Source organism: Gallinula chloropus, assembly GCF_964237585.1.
Source record: "Gallinula chloropus genome assembly, chromosome: 25".
Taxonomy (NCBI): Eukaryota; Metazoa; Chordata; class Aves; order Gruiformes; family Rallidae; genus Gallinula; species Gallinula chloropus.
In genome coordinates, this window is record NC_140110.1 from 3,192,040 (window position 1) to 3,207,677 (window position 15,638).

The following is a 15,638-nucleotide window of genomic DNA, read 5'->3' on the forward strand; positions in this document are numbered from 1 at the left end:
AAGCTCCAAAGCTCTGCTCTGCCCACGGGTAAAACTGGAGTGACAGTGATGAAAAGCTCATTCCTATCCACAGGGGATTTAGTCTGAGATCACACCATCCTTCTATTTACTGACTGCTGCCAGGCAGGACTGAGTTCTCGAGACCCCACAGCAGACCCTTCTCCCCGCAGTGGAACACTCAAGCCAGCACAAAGCAGACCTCCCAAAAGGGACCTGCCAAAATTCTCCCTGAATACAGAGAGTCAATATGAGGGTATTCAATAAGAATTTGAAGAGGTTTTCTTTAAAGAAGAGTTCCCTGAATTCTCACTGTGTCTTTTCCTCCTTGGACAGGTCTCTATAGTTCACAGCAGCAGATGCCCAACAGCAGCTCCATCAGCCAGTTCCTGCTCCTGCCCTTTGCAGACACACGGGAGCTGCAGCTCCTGCACTTCTGGCTCTTCCTGGGCATCTACCTGGCTGCCCTCCTGGGCAATGGCCTCATCATCATCACCATAGCCTGTGACCATCACCTCCACACTCCCATGTACTTCCTCAACCTCTCTGTTACTGACATTGGCTGCATCTCCAGCACTGTTCCCAAATCCATGGCCAATTCCTTGTGGGATACCAGGGCCATTTCCTACACAGGATGTGTGGCTCAAATCTTCTTCTTTTTATTTTTGGTCTCCACAGAGTACTATATTCTCACTGTCATGGCCTATGACCGCTACGTTGCCATCTGCCACCCCCTGCACTACGGGACCCTCCTGGGCAGCAGAGCTTGTGTCCACATGGCAGCAGCTGCCTGGGGCACTGGGTTTCTCTATTCTGTGCTGCACACAGCCAACACATTTTCACTGCCCCTCTGCCATGGCAATGCCCTTGAGCAGTTCTTCTGTGAAATCCCCCAGATCCTCAAGCTCTCCTGCTCAGATGCCTACCTCAGGGAAACTGGAGTCCTTGTTGTCAGTGTCTGTTTGGGTTTTGGGTGTTTTGTGTTCATTGTGGTGTCCTATGTGCAGATCTTCAGGGCTGTGCTGAGGATCCCCTCGCAGCAGGGACGGCACAAAGCCTTTTCCACCTGCCTCCCTCACTTGGCTGTGGTCTCCCTGTTTATTATCACTGGTGTGTTTACCTACCTGAAGCCCCCCTCCATCTCCTCCCTATTTTTGGACATGGTATTTTCATTTCTTTACTCGGTGTTTCCACCAGCAGTGAACCCCCTCATCTACAGCATGAGGAACCAGGAGCTCAAGGATGCTATGTGGAAACTGATGACTGGATGTTCCTATGCAGCAATAAACTGCTCATCTTCCATTTATTGTTGGCCATGCAAGTCACTTTAGGAGCAGTCTGTATTTAGTATGGATTTCAGTTGTTCGATTTAATTTTTTCTCCTTATTTTTCTGAGATACGATAACATGGTTCACATTCATCACATTCCTTCTGCAGTATCTCCAGGTCTTGTTCTACTGAGAAAATGAATAATGAAAAGCTGTGTTCCCTTTGCACCATGTCTGCATACCAAGGGACAGAATTTTTCCTTCTTTATTTTCCTTTTTCAAAAACACATTTACAAGAACTTTTTCATCAGCTTAATCACATGAGCATTGTCTGAATTGGCAATGCTTTCCCACCATGGCTGAACGGGATTTTCCAGGATTAGTATCCATGGCAGTGGAAGAAATTCCTTCCCCTTTACCTCCATTACTGACAGACTGTCTCTGTCATGTCCTTCATCATTCAGGTGTTTACACCTCTCTGATTCAGCAGCTATGCCTAAGGACATCTTCTCAGTAGACTAAATAGACCTATGCACTTCACTTTTCTCAACAGGATTCCACGTTTGCTTGCTCTTTGGTCATTCAGATGCCAGTTAACTCTCCAGAGTCTTCTCTGTGCTTCAGAGAGTTGGAAAATATTCTTACTTTCAGAAGACTAATGGACCAGTCAGTGTGTTGACAAGTGACCTTTCTTTGTATGCACTTCACTTTGTTCACAGGTTTCCACTTCTTCTTGCTCTTTGGTCATTCAGAAGCCACTCAATGCTCTGGTTTCTGCTTTGAGCTTCAGAAAGATGGAAAACATCCCATCTTCCAGAAGTCTAATGAACTGTTCTGTAACAAGTTAAACGTATTGATAAGTGTCCTTTCAATGTATCTGATTCAAACTGTTCTGGGAGAGAATCTCCTCTGAAAGCTGACCCCCTTCACATTCTGCTTGGCCGTAGCAGCAGCTGAGGAGAGAGATTTCATGGGTATTAAACTGTGTCATGTTGAACTGCTGTTTCTTGTCAGAGAAATCTGTCCGTGCCTGTGAGCACAGATGATGCCAGGAAAAGTGTTGGGAGTCCCAGGAGGCCAGTGAGGGAACTGCTGGGCTTGGGGAAAAGCAAGGTTCTTTAAACAGGGTTTTACCTCAACAGACTGCTTCTCCTGCCTGTCCAGGTCTCCTTAGGAGACCTCTGCCCCAGCACCCATTGCAGCATGCTGCTGAACTTTCTTCCATGATCTGAGATGTGACAGAATCATTTTTTCCTAAGAAAAAATCCTGCATTGTGAAACTCCTTTGAAATTTTCATCACTCAAATAAAACGTCTACAATTTGTTATACAAGGTCTATTTTTTTTAAAGGAAATGACTTGAAGAGCCATGCTTGTAAGGGATTTCTGTGTGATTAATGAGCCCCATGGTGTGTTTTCTTCTGAGTCCACAGACCACAGAGTCCAAGAGGAGAGTGAAGAAACCTCTCCAGATGTCCAAGTCAGGAGTAATGCCCAAAGTACCTTGAAGCATTAACAAGCCCCACTGGGAGCCATTACTGACAAAGTCTCCCCATGGGCTCCTTAGAGCAGACAACTGGAGACCATGAGGACAAACACAGGCAAAACACAGGCAGCTCTGATTCTGAGGACACCCTGCCTTGGTCTGATGAAGCAGAAATGCCAAGTGCTGACCCCCAGCCCCTGGGCAGGGACATCCTGACCTTCACCTGTGTCTCAGGGCTCTTCCTTGGAATGTGGGATGTGATTCCAAGGGACAGACAGGGGTATGGTACATGGAGTACTCCCCTGGGGTGGGTGCAAGGAGGCAATGATGCTCCATGGCTGTCAGGACAATGTGTCTCCTCTGAGACCTCTGTGGCAGCTCTAGTCAAGGAGTCAAAGGCCTGGCTGGCACCCTTGGCCATCTGCACCACAGCCCATGCCACACTGCCCCATGCCTGTGCTGTTTGCCTGCAGGCTGCAGGCACCCAACCCCCTTCCCCACCTTGATCTCACTCCATGATGTCCCTGCCTGTTCTGCTGTCTCTCCCTCCTCACCAGCTGTTCCCACAAACACAAAGCCACCAGCTCATCCACATTTCCTCCAAGTGACTTTTATCACCACAGCACTGCCCTCAGAGTGACACTTCTTTATCCTCATGGCAACTCTGACCTTACAAACTGCAGATTCACCTTGACTTCCTTTCTTACGTTCTTTAAATGTAGCACAAGAGGGCTTCCCTCAGCCTCCCCTTCCCCAGGCTAAAGAAGCCCAGGTCCTTCAGCCTCTTCATACAAGACCCCTAGCCATATCTGGGCAGACTTTTATCCGACAACATGACAGTTCCTCCCCTTCCTCCAGACCAGGGAGCCCCACACTGGGGCTGACTGCTCCAGAGTTGGCCTCACCAGTGCTGAGTCCAGATGGACTCATAATTCTCAAATCCCAGAACCTTGCATCCCTAAAACTCAAGGTGGGAAATGGGGGAGTAAATCCCCCCCCCACTGTAAGAGCAGAGCAAGTCCGAGACCGCCTCAGGAGACTGAATGTCTACAAGTCTATGGGGCCGGATGACAGGCATCCCAGGGTCCTGAAGGAGCTGCTGATGTGGTTGCCGAGCCACTCTCCATCATATTTGAAAAGTCGTGGCTGTCAGGAGAGGCCCCTGGGGACTGGAAAAAAGGTCATGTCACTCTCATTTATAAAAAAGGGAACAAGGAAGACCCAGGGAATTACAGGCCGGTGAGCCTCACCTCTGTGCCTGGGAAGATCATGGAACAGATCCTCCTGGACGACATGTTGGAGCACATGAGGGAAGAGCATGTGATCCGGGACAGCCAGCACGGCTTCACCAAGGGAAGGTCGTGCCTCACCAATCTGGTGACCTTCTCTGATGAAGTGACAGTATCAGTAGATAAAGGGAAGGCGACCGATGTCATCTACCTGGACTTGTGCAAGGCCTTTGACACAGAGCCCCACCACATCCTTATCTCTAAATTGGAGAGAAGTGGATTTGATGGGTGGACCATCCAGTGGATAAGAAACTGGTTAACAGACCGTAGCCAAAGGGTGGTGGTCAATGGGTCTCTGTCCAGGTGGAGGCCGGTGACAAGCGGTGTCCCCCAGGGGTCTGTCTTGGGATTGGTGCTCTTGAACATCTTTATCAGTGACATGGATGATGGAATTGAGTGCACCCTCAGCAAGTTTGCGGATGACACCAAGCTGAGTGGTGTGGTCGACACCCCAGAAGGAAAGGAAGCCATCCAGAGGGATCTTGACAGGCTGGAATGATGGGCCCGGGGGAACCTAATGAGGTTCAACACTGCCAAGTGTCAGGTGTTGCACTTGGGATGGAAGAATCCCAGACACAGATACAGACTGGGAGAAGAGCTTCTTGAGAGTAGCCCTGCTGAGAAGGACTTGGGGATTGTGGTGGATGAGAAGCTTGACATGAGCCAGCAGTGTGCTCTTGCAGCTCATAGGGCCAATGGTATCCTGGGCTCCATCAGGAGAGGAGTGGCCAGCAGGGACAGGGAGGTGATTGTCCCTCTCTACTCTGCCTCGTGAGGCCCCATCTGGAGTACTGTGTCCAGATCTGGGGCCCCCAATACAAGAAGGATGTGGAACTCTTGGAGAGGGTTCAGAGGAGCCACAAGGATGATTAGAGGGCTGGAGCACCTGCCCTACAAAGAGAGGCTGAGGGAACTGGGCTTGTTCAGCCTCCAGAAGAGAAGGCTGCGGGGGACCTCATTGCAGCCTTCCAGTACCTGAGGGAGCAGATAATGGCAGGACAAGGGGGAATGGACTAAAGCTAAAGGAGGGAAGGTTTAGATTAGATATTAGGTGGAAGTTCTTTACGGAAAGAGTGTTGAGGTGCTGGAACAGGCTGCCCAGAGAAGTAGTAGATTCCCCGTCCCTGGAGGTGTTCAAGGCCAGGTTGGATGGGGCCCTGGGCAGCCTTGTGTAGATCCAGGCCTGGAGGCTGGTGTCCCTGCCTGTGGCAGGGGGGTTGGAGCTCTGTGATCATTGGGGTCCCTTCCAACCCAGACCATTCCATGATTCTATGATTACATGACCCTGTATTCTCAACAAGCTCACCTCATTTGTCAAGAGTCGGCTAGAGAAGGTTAACATTTTCTTTCTAGACAACCAACAGATGCTTTAAGAATCCAACTTATAAGTACTGTCTTTACTATCTTGTAGTTGTCCCTAGTACAAACTCCTATCCAAATTACCTCTGACTATAATTTACCTAGTGTGCCTTATACTATCAGTATTACAAGCTATCAGTGTTATAAGCTATCAGTGTTGTAAGGCACTTTGTACTTTAAGTAGTTTAAATAAGCATGGGGGAGGAGAGATAGGTAGGTAGGGTCTGGCGGTCAGAAGATGTCGTGCTGTACGGAAAGGTAGGACCCTTTCAGGACTCTTTCAGGTTGCCAATAGCGTTAAGCCTATGATGTAAGCGGGCGGAAGTGATGTCATGAATGTAAGCTGTATAAGGCTGTTGTAGTCACCATTAAACGCCATTTGCCATCCACCACATTGGTGTCTGCATGCTGATGGCCCGAGTGGCCAGAGGGTGGCTGCCGTGCCGTTACTGATCCAGGTCGCCACACCGCGAACGGCAACACTCCGGTGGCAAAATGCAGCTGCTTCCGGGTTGTTTTCTCCTCTATGTGATTCTCAGAGGCGCTCGACTATCTCTGGGGCCGCGACTTTGGCCTTGAATTGCTCATTGTTTATAGTTCAGGCTGGCAAAAAACTCTAACTGCTGCTTAAAGAAACCGTCTCAGCAGCACAGCCTCACAAAACTGTAACAGGTGGGTTTCCCATGATCACCTCCTCATGTCTTTGCCATGGTCATGCAGAGAGAAACACAGGATGCCTCATAGTGTGTGATTTTTTTTCTGGAACAGGGGAAGGCCTATTTCAGATGGGTGAAATTGTTTTCTGCTCAGGTGAGCAGTAGGACATATCCTCTTTGGGTTGCCAGACCTCTCAAGACAACTTATCCACAGCTGAGACAAGGGAGGAACAAAGACTTTGCTCAAATAGACGGAGTTGGCCAGACACCTCAGCCACTGTCGGTGCTTCTTCCTTTCCCCAATCTATTACTGCCAGTCAGTTGGCATATGATGCTGATGCACTCCACACAAACATATGCCACATGTGTGAGGGACACTGGACTTCATCAGGATTGGTGGGTAGCTGCAGATCATCAGGATCACACTAATTCACCTCTCACACAGCTAATTCCGTCAAATACTGCATACTCTGCTCTGTGGTCATGCACCTGCCTGGCCAAACCATTACATCTTCACTGAAAGGGTACCTTTCCCCTATACTTGACAGAAGTATATATTTCCCTTCCCCTTCCCCTTGGACCATTCAGACACCTCTCAACCATCCAGCTGCTGCTCTGAGTTTCAGGGAGTTAAACACTTGCATTTCTGGCTGCTCTATGAGTCATTCTGTCTTTAGCCAACTCCTGAGTTGTTCTGGTTTCACAGTCTCCTTCCTCATTAGAAGATCTCTACAGGGTTAAGCTTTGTGGGAGGTGAACCTCACTGGTGGCAGATTGCACTTGGCGTAGAGTGAGGAGTGTTGAATTTAATGGTGAATCTTGTCAAGTTTCTTCTGTTGAAGGGAAAATAACTCCCTGTGTGCTGCCTGTGTGCAGCCAGTTCTCTAAGGAAAGCAGGGGAGCTGGTACAGAGGGGCTGTAATGCCCCACTGTGGAGTGCAGCAGAGAGACCTGATGTAAGGACAAGGGATGAAAGTCCCAGTCGGTGGGTGAGAGTCATGGTGGGCTTGTGAAGATGTGCAGCAAGGTTGTCCCCACTGCCTCAGTGGACTATTTTTTGGACCAGTCCAGACCTCCTTAGGAGGCACCCTGATCAATCTCAGTCAGAGGTTGTCACCTCTCCTCTACAGTGAAAATAATAACCTACACCCTTAAAAAGAAATCAATTGTACTCTGAGCTCCCTTTGAAACAGCTTCAATGATCTGTACATCTCTCGAAGACTTGAAGATAATTACATGAAGAGACAGAGCTCGTTAGGGCTTGCTTTTTTATTTTTAATTAGCTCTGGGGTGCATTTGGTGCTGAGTCCTTGAAGCTCAGGTACTGAGAGGAAATTACACAAGAAACTCCATGTCAAAAGTAGAAGCCAAAATACACTGAAGTATTAATGAGTCCCGCTGAGAGCCATTGCTGGCTGAGCCTCCCTAGGGACTCGTTAGAACAGTTAATTGGAGGCCATGTTGGCTGGTAGGCAAAGGCAATGTACAAGCAGCTGAGATGCTGAGCAAGCCCTGGGTTGGTTTGATGAAGCAGAAAGGCCAAGCCCTGACCCCCGGCCCCAGGGAAAACAGGTCCTGTCCCTCAGGCATTGCTCAGGGCTCTTCCTGGGGTGGCATGGGGTGTATAACACTGAGGGAAGAACAATAGGATGAGAGTTTCTCCTCATTGTTGGTCCAAAGCCCAGCTAGAAATTCATCTTTCCTCCATTTAAATAAAAGAAAGACCAGCAACACCCTCCATCCCCTTTCAGGTTCAGGAGGAAACATTGTGGAAAGATGAGGACAAAGCTGAGGTGCTTAATGAAATCTTTGCCACTGTCTTTAGTAACAGGAGCAGTTGTACAGAGAGAATCCAATTCCCTGAGCTAGGAGACAGGGAGCAGAATGACCCCACCACAATCCAGGAGGAGACGGCCCTGCTGCACCGCAGAGATGTGCAGAGATCTGTGGGGCTGAAAGGGTGCTGAGATATCTGGCAAGGGATGTTCACCAAGTCACTTTCCATCAGTCCTGGCTGACTGGATCAGTCAACGTAACCCCCTATATAAGAAGGGACAGAAGGATGATCAGGGAAATTACAGGCCTGATAGTTTGACTTCAGTGCCAGAGAAGCTGATGGAGCAGATCATCCTGAGCAGCATTAACCAGTTCATGAATAACCCCCAAGTGTTTGGGCCCAGTCAGCTTGGGTTCATAAGGGCAGGTCCTGTTTGACCCACTGGATCTCCCTCTATGACAGGGTGACCTGCTTCTTGGACAAGGGAACAGCTCTGGATGTTGTCTACTTTGACTTTAACAAGGTCTTGGACACAGTTTTCCAGAACTTTCTCTTAGAGAAGCTCACTGCTTGTGGCTTGGAAACTGTGGTGGTTTTGCCCCAAGCAATGGCTGAGCACCACATGCTGCTCGCTCACTCCCGGAGGAGAAACAGACAGAGCCTCTGTGGGTTGGGATAAGGACAGTTTACCGACAAAAGCACCATAAAAGTGAAACAATAACAGCCCAAATTGCACTCACACCCAGTGATAGCACAGAGAGTACCTTACAAACCCAACAATAACAGAGTGCTGCACCATGCTATGACCACCCCTCCCCAGCCGCCCCTTTGACAGGGAAATTATGTCAGTGTGCTGGTTTTGGCTGGGATGGAGTTGATTTCTTTTCTAATAGCAGATGGAATGCCATGTTTGGGAGTTGGGATGAGAGCAGTGCTGATAACACCCTGATGTTTCTGGTTGTTGCCAAGCAATCAAGGACTTTTCAGTTGTTCCTATTTCCCTACTAAGGAGAAGGAAGGGGACACAGCCAGGACAGGTGTCCCAATCTGGCCAAAGGGTGTATTCCATTGCAATTTCGTCATGTTCAGCATAAATGGGGGCTGGTGGGAGGAGGGAAAGGCAGCTCCAGGACGTGCAGTTCTGGGGACGATCCCGTTTTCGGGACAGCTCTGGGCAGCACAGCCTGAGTTGTGTTTTTCAGTGACAAACTGCATTGTGTATCATAAGTTTCATATATTTTGCTACAAAGTCCTGTTATCATTGTTATATCTCTCTTTCTGCTATTCTAGTAAACTATTCTTACCCAACCTGTGAGGTTTTGTTTCCTTGGATTTGGGTTTTTTTCCCTTTCCATTTCCTCTCCCTCCCCTCCAACTTGTTCCCCAGCCCTCTTCCTTTAAAAGAACAAGTGACTGTGTGGTGCTCAGCTCTCAGCTGGGGCAACACCACATCTACTAAAATCCAAAACAAATCTATTCTTAAAAACATGAAAATTCTTATATTAAAGTTACATTAATTGTCCCTTAAGCAACAACTCCATCAATCTACTCAGCATGAATAGATTCAACAGGGCCAGCAATAGAATGAAGAAGATGATCAGTTTATTGCTGCTTAGAAAGATCCTTTCCCATTTCCACATGGCATCCTTGAGCTCCTGGTTCCTCATGCTGTAGATGAGGCGGTTCACTGCTTGTGGAACCACCGAGTAAAGAAATACATCTACCAGGTTAAGTGGTCTTTGGAGACAGGACAGGGGCCAACGGCTCCAAGTTGGAGCAAAGTAAAGGTGACAGAGCCCTGGGACAGTCTGCTGAGTGGGTAGTAGAGTCTCCTTCTCCGGAGATATTCAAGACCCATCTGGATGCCGACCTGTGCGACCTGTCCAAGGGATCCTGCTTTTGAAGGGGGGCTTGGAATTGATGATCTCTGGAGGCCCCTTCCAACCCCAGCAATTTTGTGAATCTGTGAATCTGTAAATAGGGAGGAGATTGAGAGGGGCTTCAGGTAGGCAAACATGTCAGTGCTGATGAAGAAGGAGTCTACTCCCATGTAAGGAAGGCAGGTGGAAAAGGCTTTGTGCCGTCCCTGCTGCGAGGGGATCCTCAGAACAGCCCTGAAGATCTGCACATAGGACACCACAATGAACACAAAACACCCCACAACTAAACAGACACTGACCAGAATGACCACTATTTCCCTGAGGTAGGCAGCTGAGCAGGATAGCTTGAGGATCTGTGGGATTTCACAGAAGAACTGGTCAAGGGCATTGCCTTGGCAGAGGGGGAGTGAAAATATATTTGCTGTGACAGTATATTTAGTAAGAAATTAAAAATTATCTGCTGCTTTTTGCTGCCAGAGAAAAGAGCGAGAAAGTGCAAGAAACTTTGCAGACAAGGTTGGTGAAGAAGGGGGAGAAGGTCCTCCAAACCTCATTGCAGAGATTCCCTTGCAACCCATGCAGAAGACCATGGTGAATGAGGCTGTTCCCCCTCAGCCCATGCTGGATGATGTGGAACAGTGATTCTTTGTGCAGCCTGTAGACGTCACCGTGCTCAGGCAGGTGCAGACACCTGAAGGAGGCTGTGACCTCATAGGAAGCCTGTGCTGGAGCAGGTTTGCTGGCAGGACTGTGGAGGACCCACGCTGGGGCAGTCTGTTGTTGAAGGATGGCACCCCATTAAAGTGACCCACCCTGGAGCAGCTGGTGCTGATCTGAAGCTATGTGGGAAGGACTCATGTTGGAGGGAGTCATAGAAGAATGTCTCCTGTGGGTGGGACCCAATGCTGGAGCAAGGAGAGCCTGTGAGGAGTCTTTCCCATGATGAGGAAAAAGCAGCTGAAACAATGTGTGATGAACTGACCCCAACCCCCAATCCCTATCCCCCTGTGCCACTCAATCAGAGGAAGGAGAGAACTGGATGGGTTTATTGTTGTGTCAAGTTTATTCTACCAGCTTCCACCTTTGAAACCATTAGATGTAGAGAAATACCTCCCAAGCAAAATGTGTGTGGGCTGAAAAATGCTTTGGGCACCTCCTCAGGGTGGGAATTAGAAGAACCAGTAACCTTGGGGTTCAAGGCTTTCCCTTTGAATGGAGGGGTCCTAACACTGCCTGACATCACTTTGCAGCTCTATCAGCATCAGGTTTCACAAACGCTCAATACCCAGCAACAGCACCCAAAGAACATCTGTGAGGGATGAAGGATCTTACTGGCCTGAAAACTCCCTCACTAGGAGCACCAGTGACCTTGGGGCTCAGGGCTTTCCTAGCCAAGGGAATGGTTGTAACAGTGTCTGACATAATTTTCAAACTCTACCAGCACTTGACCTTTTGTTACATCTTCTCTTCCCTGTGCAGCTGAGAAGGGGGAGAGATAGAGCAGCTTTGGTGAGCACCACACATTCAACAAGGTATGGAAGAGGAACAAATCCATGAGCACGTGGAGTCAATGGTTGTAGGCTGCAGTAATGATCATGACACTCTTGCCCAGGAGAGCAGCCAGGTAGATGCCCAGGAAGAGGCAGAAGTGCAGGAGCTGCAGCTCCCATGTGTTTGCAAAGGGCAGGAGGAGGAACTGGCTGATGGAGCTGCTGTTGGACATCTGCTGCCTCTGGGTATGGAAAAGTGTTTTCCAAAGTAAAAGACAGGAGTGAGGAGAGATTTATAACAAGGAAAAATACAATCTTCATTTGTCTCACAAACTCCCAGGTGTGCAATAGGAGCAGAAGCCTCCCCCATGGGCTCCCAAAGAGTCACTCCTGGTCTTCAGTTATGGGTACAGGTGAATGGGGATGACACAGTTTCCATCAGATCAAGTCCACTCTCATGGAGAAGGGGATCTTGGAAACTTGCCTCTGCCCCCAGTAATTCCCATGGGAGCTGGGAACAGCAGCTCCATGGCAGAAGGCTTTGATTTTTGTGCCACCAAAACTGGGGCAAGAGGAATCCGAGATACAATGGGTTTGTGGCAGTCAAAGGTCAGAGCTGTGTCCCCTTCCAGCCCCAGGGCTGCAAAGCAAGGATGAGGGGTCGGGAGTGACTCTCACAGCGGGAAAGAGTCACCTCCCTGTCCCTGCCGGGGGTTCCTGTCTGATGGGGAGACAAGGAAAGGTGATTCTTCTGCCCAGCTCTGGTTTGGTCAGGAGAAACAACTCTGATGGACAGAAGGATTTCTCCCCAGCCAAGGGAGGGAAAGGCAGTAAAGACTTAGTGTCTTTCCAAGTTAGTTACTTGGAGCTCCAGGGACACCTCACAGGAGACTCTGGGGAATGGAGTATGTGACGTATTTGCCTGCTCCTCTGCTGTGAGCTGGGCTGAGCTCCTGGGATGGAGGGAGCTCACTGCAACCCAGCAGCCCTGACAAGAGACAGCTCTGGCCAGGAGCAGCTCCTCTGCCAAGTACACAGGGCTGGGGACACTGCCCGTAGGCACCGAGGGGAGACCTGTGAGGCTGAGAGAGCTGATGGATGCTGAGAGCTCACTGGAGGTGAAATCTCCACAGCACTCTGCCTGGTATGTCTGTGGGTGCAGGGCAATGCAGGTTCTGTTCCTGGAGGGATCTCCTAAAGCTGGCACATGGGGCAGTGTGTGGGGTCTGTCAGGAAGACAGGTTCCCTACGGATCCAGGAAGTGCTGCCTGGAAGGGATACCACTCTTCCCACAGGATGGGACATGCATCTTCTCCTGGGCATGGCTGCAGAGGTGTGAGGCAGCGTGTGCACCCAGGGGTGCCCAGGGCTGTCCTTGAGAGCAGGGTCCCTGTGCCCTGGGGGTCTGTGTGCTGGGGCAGAGACTGCTGCTGCCAGGGTCAGAACTCAGCCTGCCTCATGGGCTTCCATCAGCATTGCTGCAGAAAGATGCTGTGGGTGTAAAGTGTGACACATAGGAGGACAGTGGAGGGTCCTTTTGCTCCAAGAAATGGTGCTGCGCAGCCCTGATTTGCTCCCAGGTCCAGCAGATCCACGTTAACTTTGAGGGACTTTTCAAGAACACCAAGGATGCATTTTCCACTCCAGGGAAAAAGACTTTGCTTTGAATTTTCTGCTCTTGTGGACTGGGTGGGAAATGAGAGCTGATGTTTTCTTGATAACTTTGCAGCAGGCAGTGCAAACTCATTGGTCATTAGGATTTGTCAGACCATCTGAGCCCTGCACACACTGAGGTTCCCTGGGGCAGAGCCCTGATGCCAGGAGGGGTCTGCAGAGCAGAGCTCAGCGCAGGGCAGGTTGGATGAGGTCTGTGAGCACAGAGCAGGAGGTGACATGGGCAGAGAGAAGCAGCTGAAGGGACAGCTCCAGGCAGCAGAGACATTGTCAGGGAGGGAGAAGGAGCTGCTCCCAGAAATGCTGTGCTAGTGGGGATTTGGTACCTCCCAGACATCCTCTGCAGTGCAGACACTTTCCCACACAGACCCCCTGGTTTCTGCCACACAGCACAGACTCTGTGCCTGGAAGTCCAGGGTTTCAGACTGAGCCATCTCACTGGCAGCCCAACCCATGTAGAGGACAAATCCCGGAGTGCCGGTCTGTCCATCCCTCTCTTTCCAGGCCTGGCTAGAGCATTTCTCCCTGTTTCCCCTCCTGTCCTTGCTGCCTTTGTCCCCCCGTTACCTGGGGCTCTGGGCATACACATAGGTAGGGATGGCACTGAGCAGACCTTCAATTCAGGATCCCCATCTGTAGGACTGAGGACAGAATTCCTCATCTCTCTGTGGGATACAATTTCTTCTACAGGGAACACCAGGGGATGATCTCAGAGAGTCCAGCAGAGGGTAGATGAGAGCAGGGCTGATAGACAGAGCAGATCTCCCCACGCTGCACTCAGGGGAAGGTTTCACTGGCACTGCAACAGCAATGTCAGGGAGTTCTGACAGGAGAAACTCTCCTCAGGTACAGGCAGGAGAAAACCAAAGCTCCAAAGCTCTGCTCTGCCCTCAGGTGAAATTGGAGTGACAGTGCTGAAAAGCTCATTCCTATCCACAGGGGATTTAGTCTGAGATCACACCATCCTTCTATTTACTGACTGCTGCCAGGCAGGACTGAGTTCTTGAGAGCCACAGCTGACCGTCCTCCCAGCAGTGGCACGCTGGAGCCAGCACAAAGCAGACCTCCCAAAAGGGACCTGACAAAAATCTTCCTGAATACAGAGAGTCAATCTGAGGGTATTCCCTAAGACTTAGAAGAGATTTTCCTCAAAGAAGAGTTCCCTAACTTCTCACTGTGCATTTTCCTCCTTGGACAGGTCTCCACACTGGATGGCAGCAGATGTCCAACAGCAGCTCCATCAGCCAGTTCCTCCTCCTGCCCTTTGCAGACACACGGGAGCTGCAGCTCCTGCACTTCTGCCTCTTCCTGGGCATCTACCTGGCTGCTCTCCTGGGCAATGGCCTCATCATCATCACCATAGCCTGTGACCACCACCTCCACACCCCCATGTACTTCTTCCTCCTCAACCTCTCTCTTACTGACCTTGGCTGCATCTCCACCACAATCCCAAAGTCCATGGCCAATTCCCTGTGGGACACCAGGGTCATTTCCTACACAGGATGTGTGGCTCAGCTCTTTTTCTTTTTCTTTTTCTTTTTCCTCTCAGCAGAGTATTTTCTTCTCACTGTCATGGCCTATGACCGCTACGTTGCCATCTGCCACCCCCTGCACTACGGGACCCTCCTGGGCAGCAGAGCTTGTGTCCACATGGCAGCAGCTGCCTGGGCCAGTGGGTTTCTCTATTCTCTGCTGCACACAGCCAATACATTTTCACTCCCCCTCTGCCATGGCAATGCTGTTGACCAGTTCTTCTGTGAAATCCCCCAGATCCTCAAGCTCTCCTGCTCAGATGCCTACCTCAGGGAAACTGGAGTCCTTGTGGTCGGTGTCTGTTTAGTTTTGGGGTGTTTTGTGTTCATTGTGGTGTCCTATGTGCAGATCTTCAGGGCCGTGCTGAGGATCCCCTCACAGCAGGGACGGCACAAAGCCTTTTCCACCTGCCTCCCTCACCTGGCTGTGGTCTCCCTGTTTGTCAGCACTGGCATGATTGCCTACCTGAAGCCCCCCTACATCTCCTCCCTACTTCTGGACCTGGTAGTGTCATTTCTTTACTCAGTAGTTCCACAAGCTCTGAACCCCCTCATCTACAGCATGAGGAACCAGGATCTCAAGGATGCTGTGTGGAAACTGATGACTGGATGTTTCTAAGCAGCAATAAACTGCTCATCTTCTGCATATCTTGTGCTGTGTAACTCACCCAACGCCTTTCCCCACCTCATTCTTACCTCTGGGTGTCCCTGCCTGTATAGTTGTCTCTCTGTCCTCACAGGTGTTCCCACAAACACAAAGCCACCAGCCCATCCACAATTCCTCCAAGTTACTTTTAGCACCACAGCAGTAGTCTCAGAATGACATTTCTTTATCCTCACGTCCACTCTGACCTTCAAAGCCGCAGTTTCACTGGACTTCCTTTCTTATTTTCTGCCCACATAGCACCAAAAGGGCTGCCCTCTGCCTGAGCCGATGTTTTGCTCAGCTTGGATCCATGTGATCAGTGCTGAGCTTGTTTATTGAAACACACACACAGAGCTTATATAGGTTTCTATATCAGCACCATGAGTTACATTACACTGCTATTGGCTATATGCTCTGTTCACCCACCTTACAGGCGTCTCACTATTGCTAATAATTGGTTGAGGCTGCACAGTCTCTTTGTTCCTCTTTAAGGCAGTTGTGAACGTTCTTGCAGTTTGTGATCTCGTGGGTTTTGTCCCAAGCTCGTGTTCCCACGGACATCTGCCCTCCTGTTGCTGCATCCTG

At 49.9% G+C, this 15,638-nt stretch overlaps 2 protein-coding genes across 2 annotated transcripts; both read left to right on the forward strand.

The window, feature by feature from the left end:
* Nucleotides 1–356: 356 nt before the first annotated feature.
* On the forward strand, nucleotides 357–1,328 carry LOC311200840 (olfactory receptor 14A16-like; the record flags this gene model as incomplete). Its single annotated transcript, XM_084275145.1, has 1 exon — nucleotides 357–1,328. One exon carries the CDS (start codon nucleotides 357–359, stop codon nucleotides 1,326–1,328), a length of 972 nt encoding a protein of 323 aa, XP_084131271.1.
* Nucleotides 1,329–14,096: 12,768 nt separating this feature from the next.
* Nucleotides 14,097–15,026, forward strand: LOC311200953 (olfactory receptor 14A16-like; the record flags this gene model as incomplete). Its single annotated transcript, XM_084275255.1, has 1 exon — nucleotides 14,097–15,026. The coding sequence occupies one exon, from the start codon at nucleotides 14,097–14,099 to the stop codon at nucleotides 15,024–15,026; it is 930 nt and encodes a 309-aa protein (XP_084131381.1).
* Nucleotides 15,027–15,638: the final 612 nt, after the last annotated feature.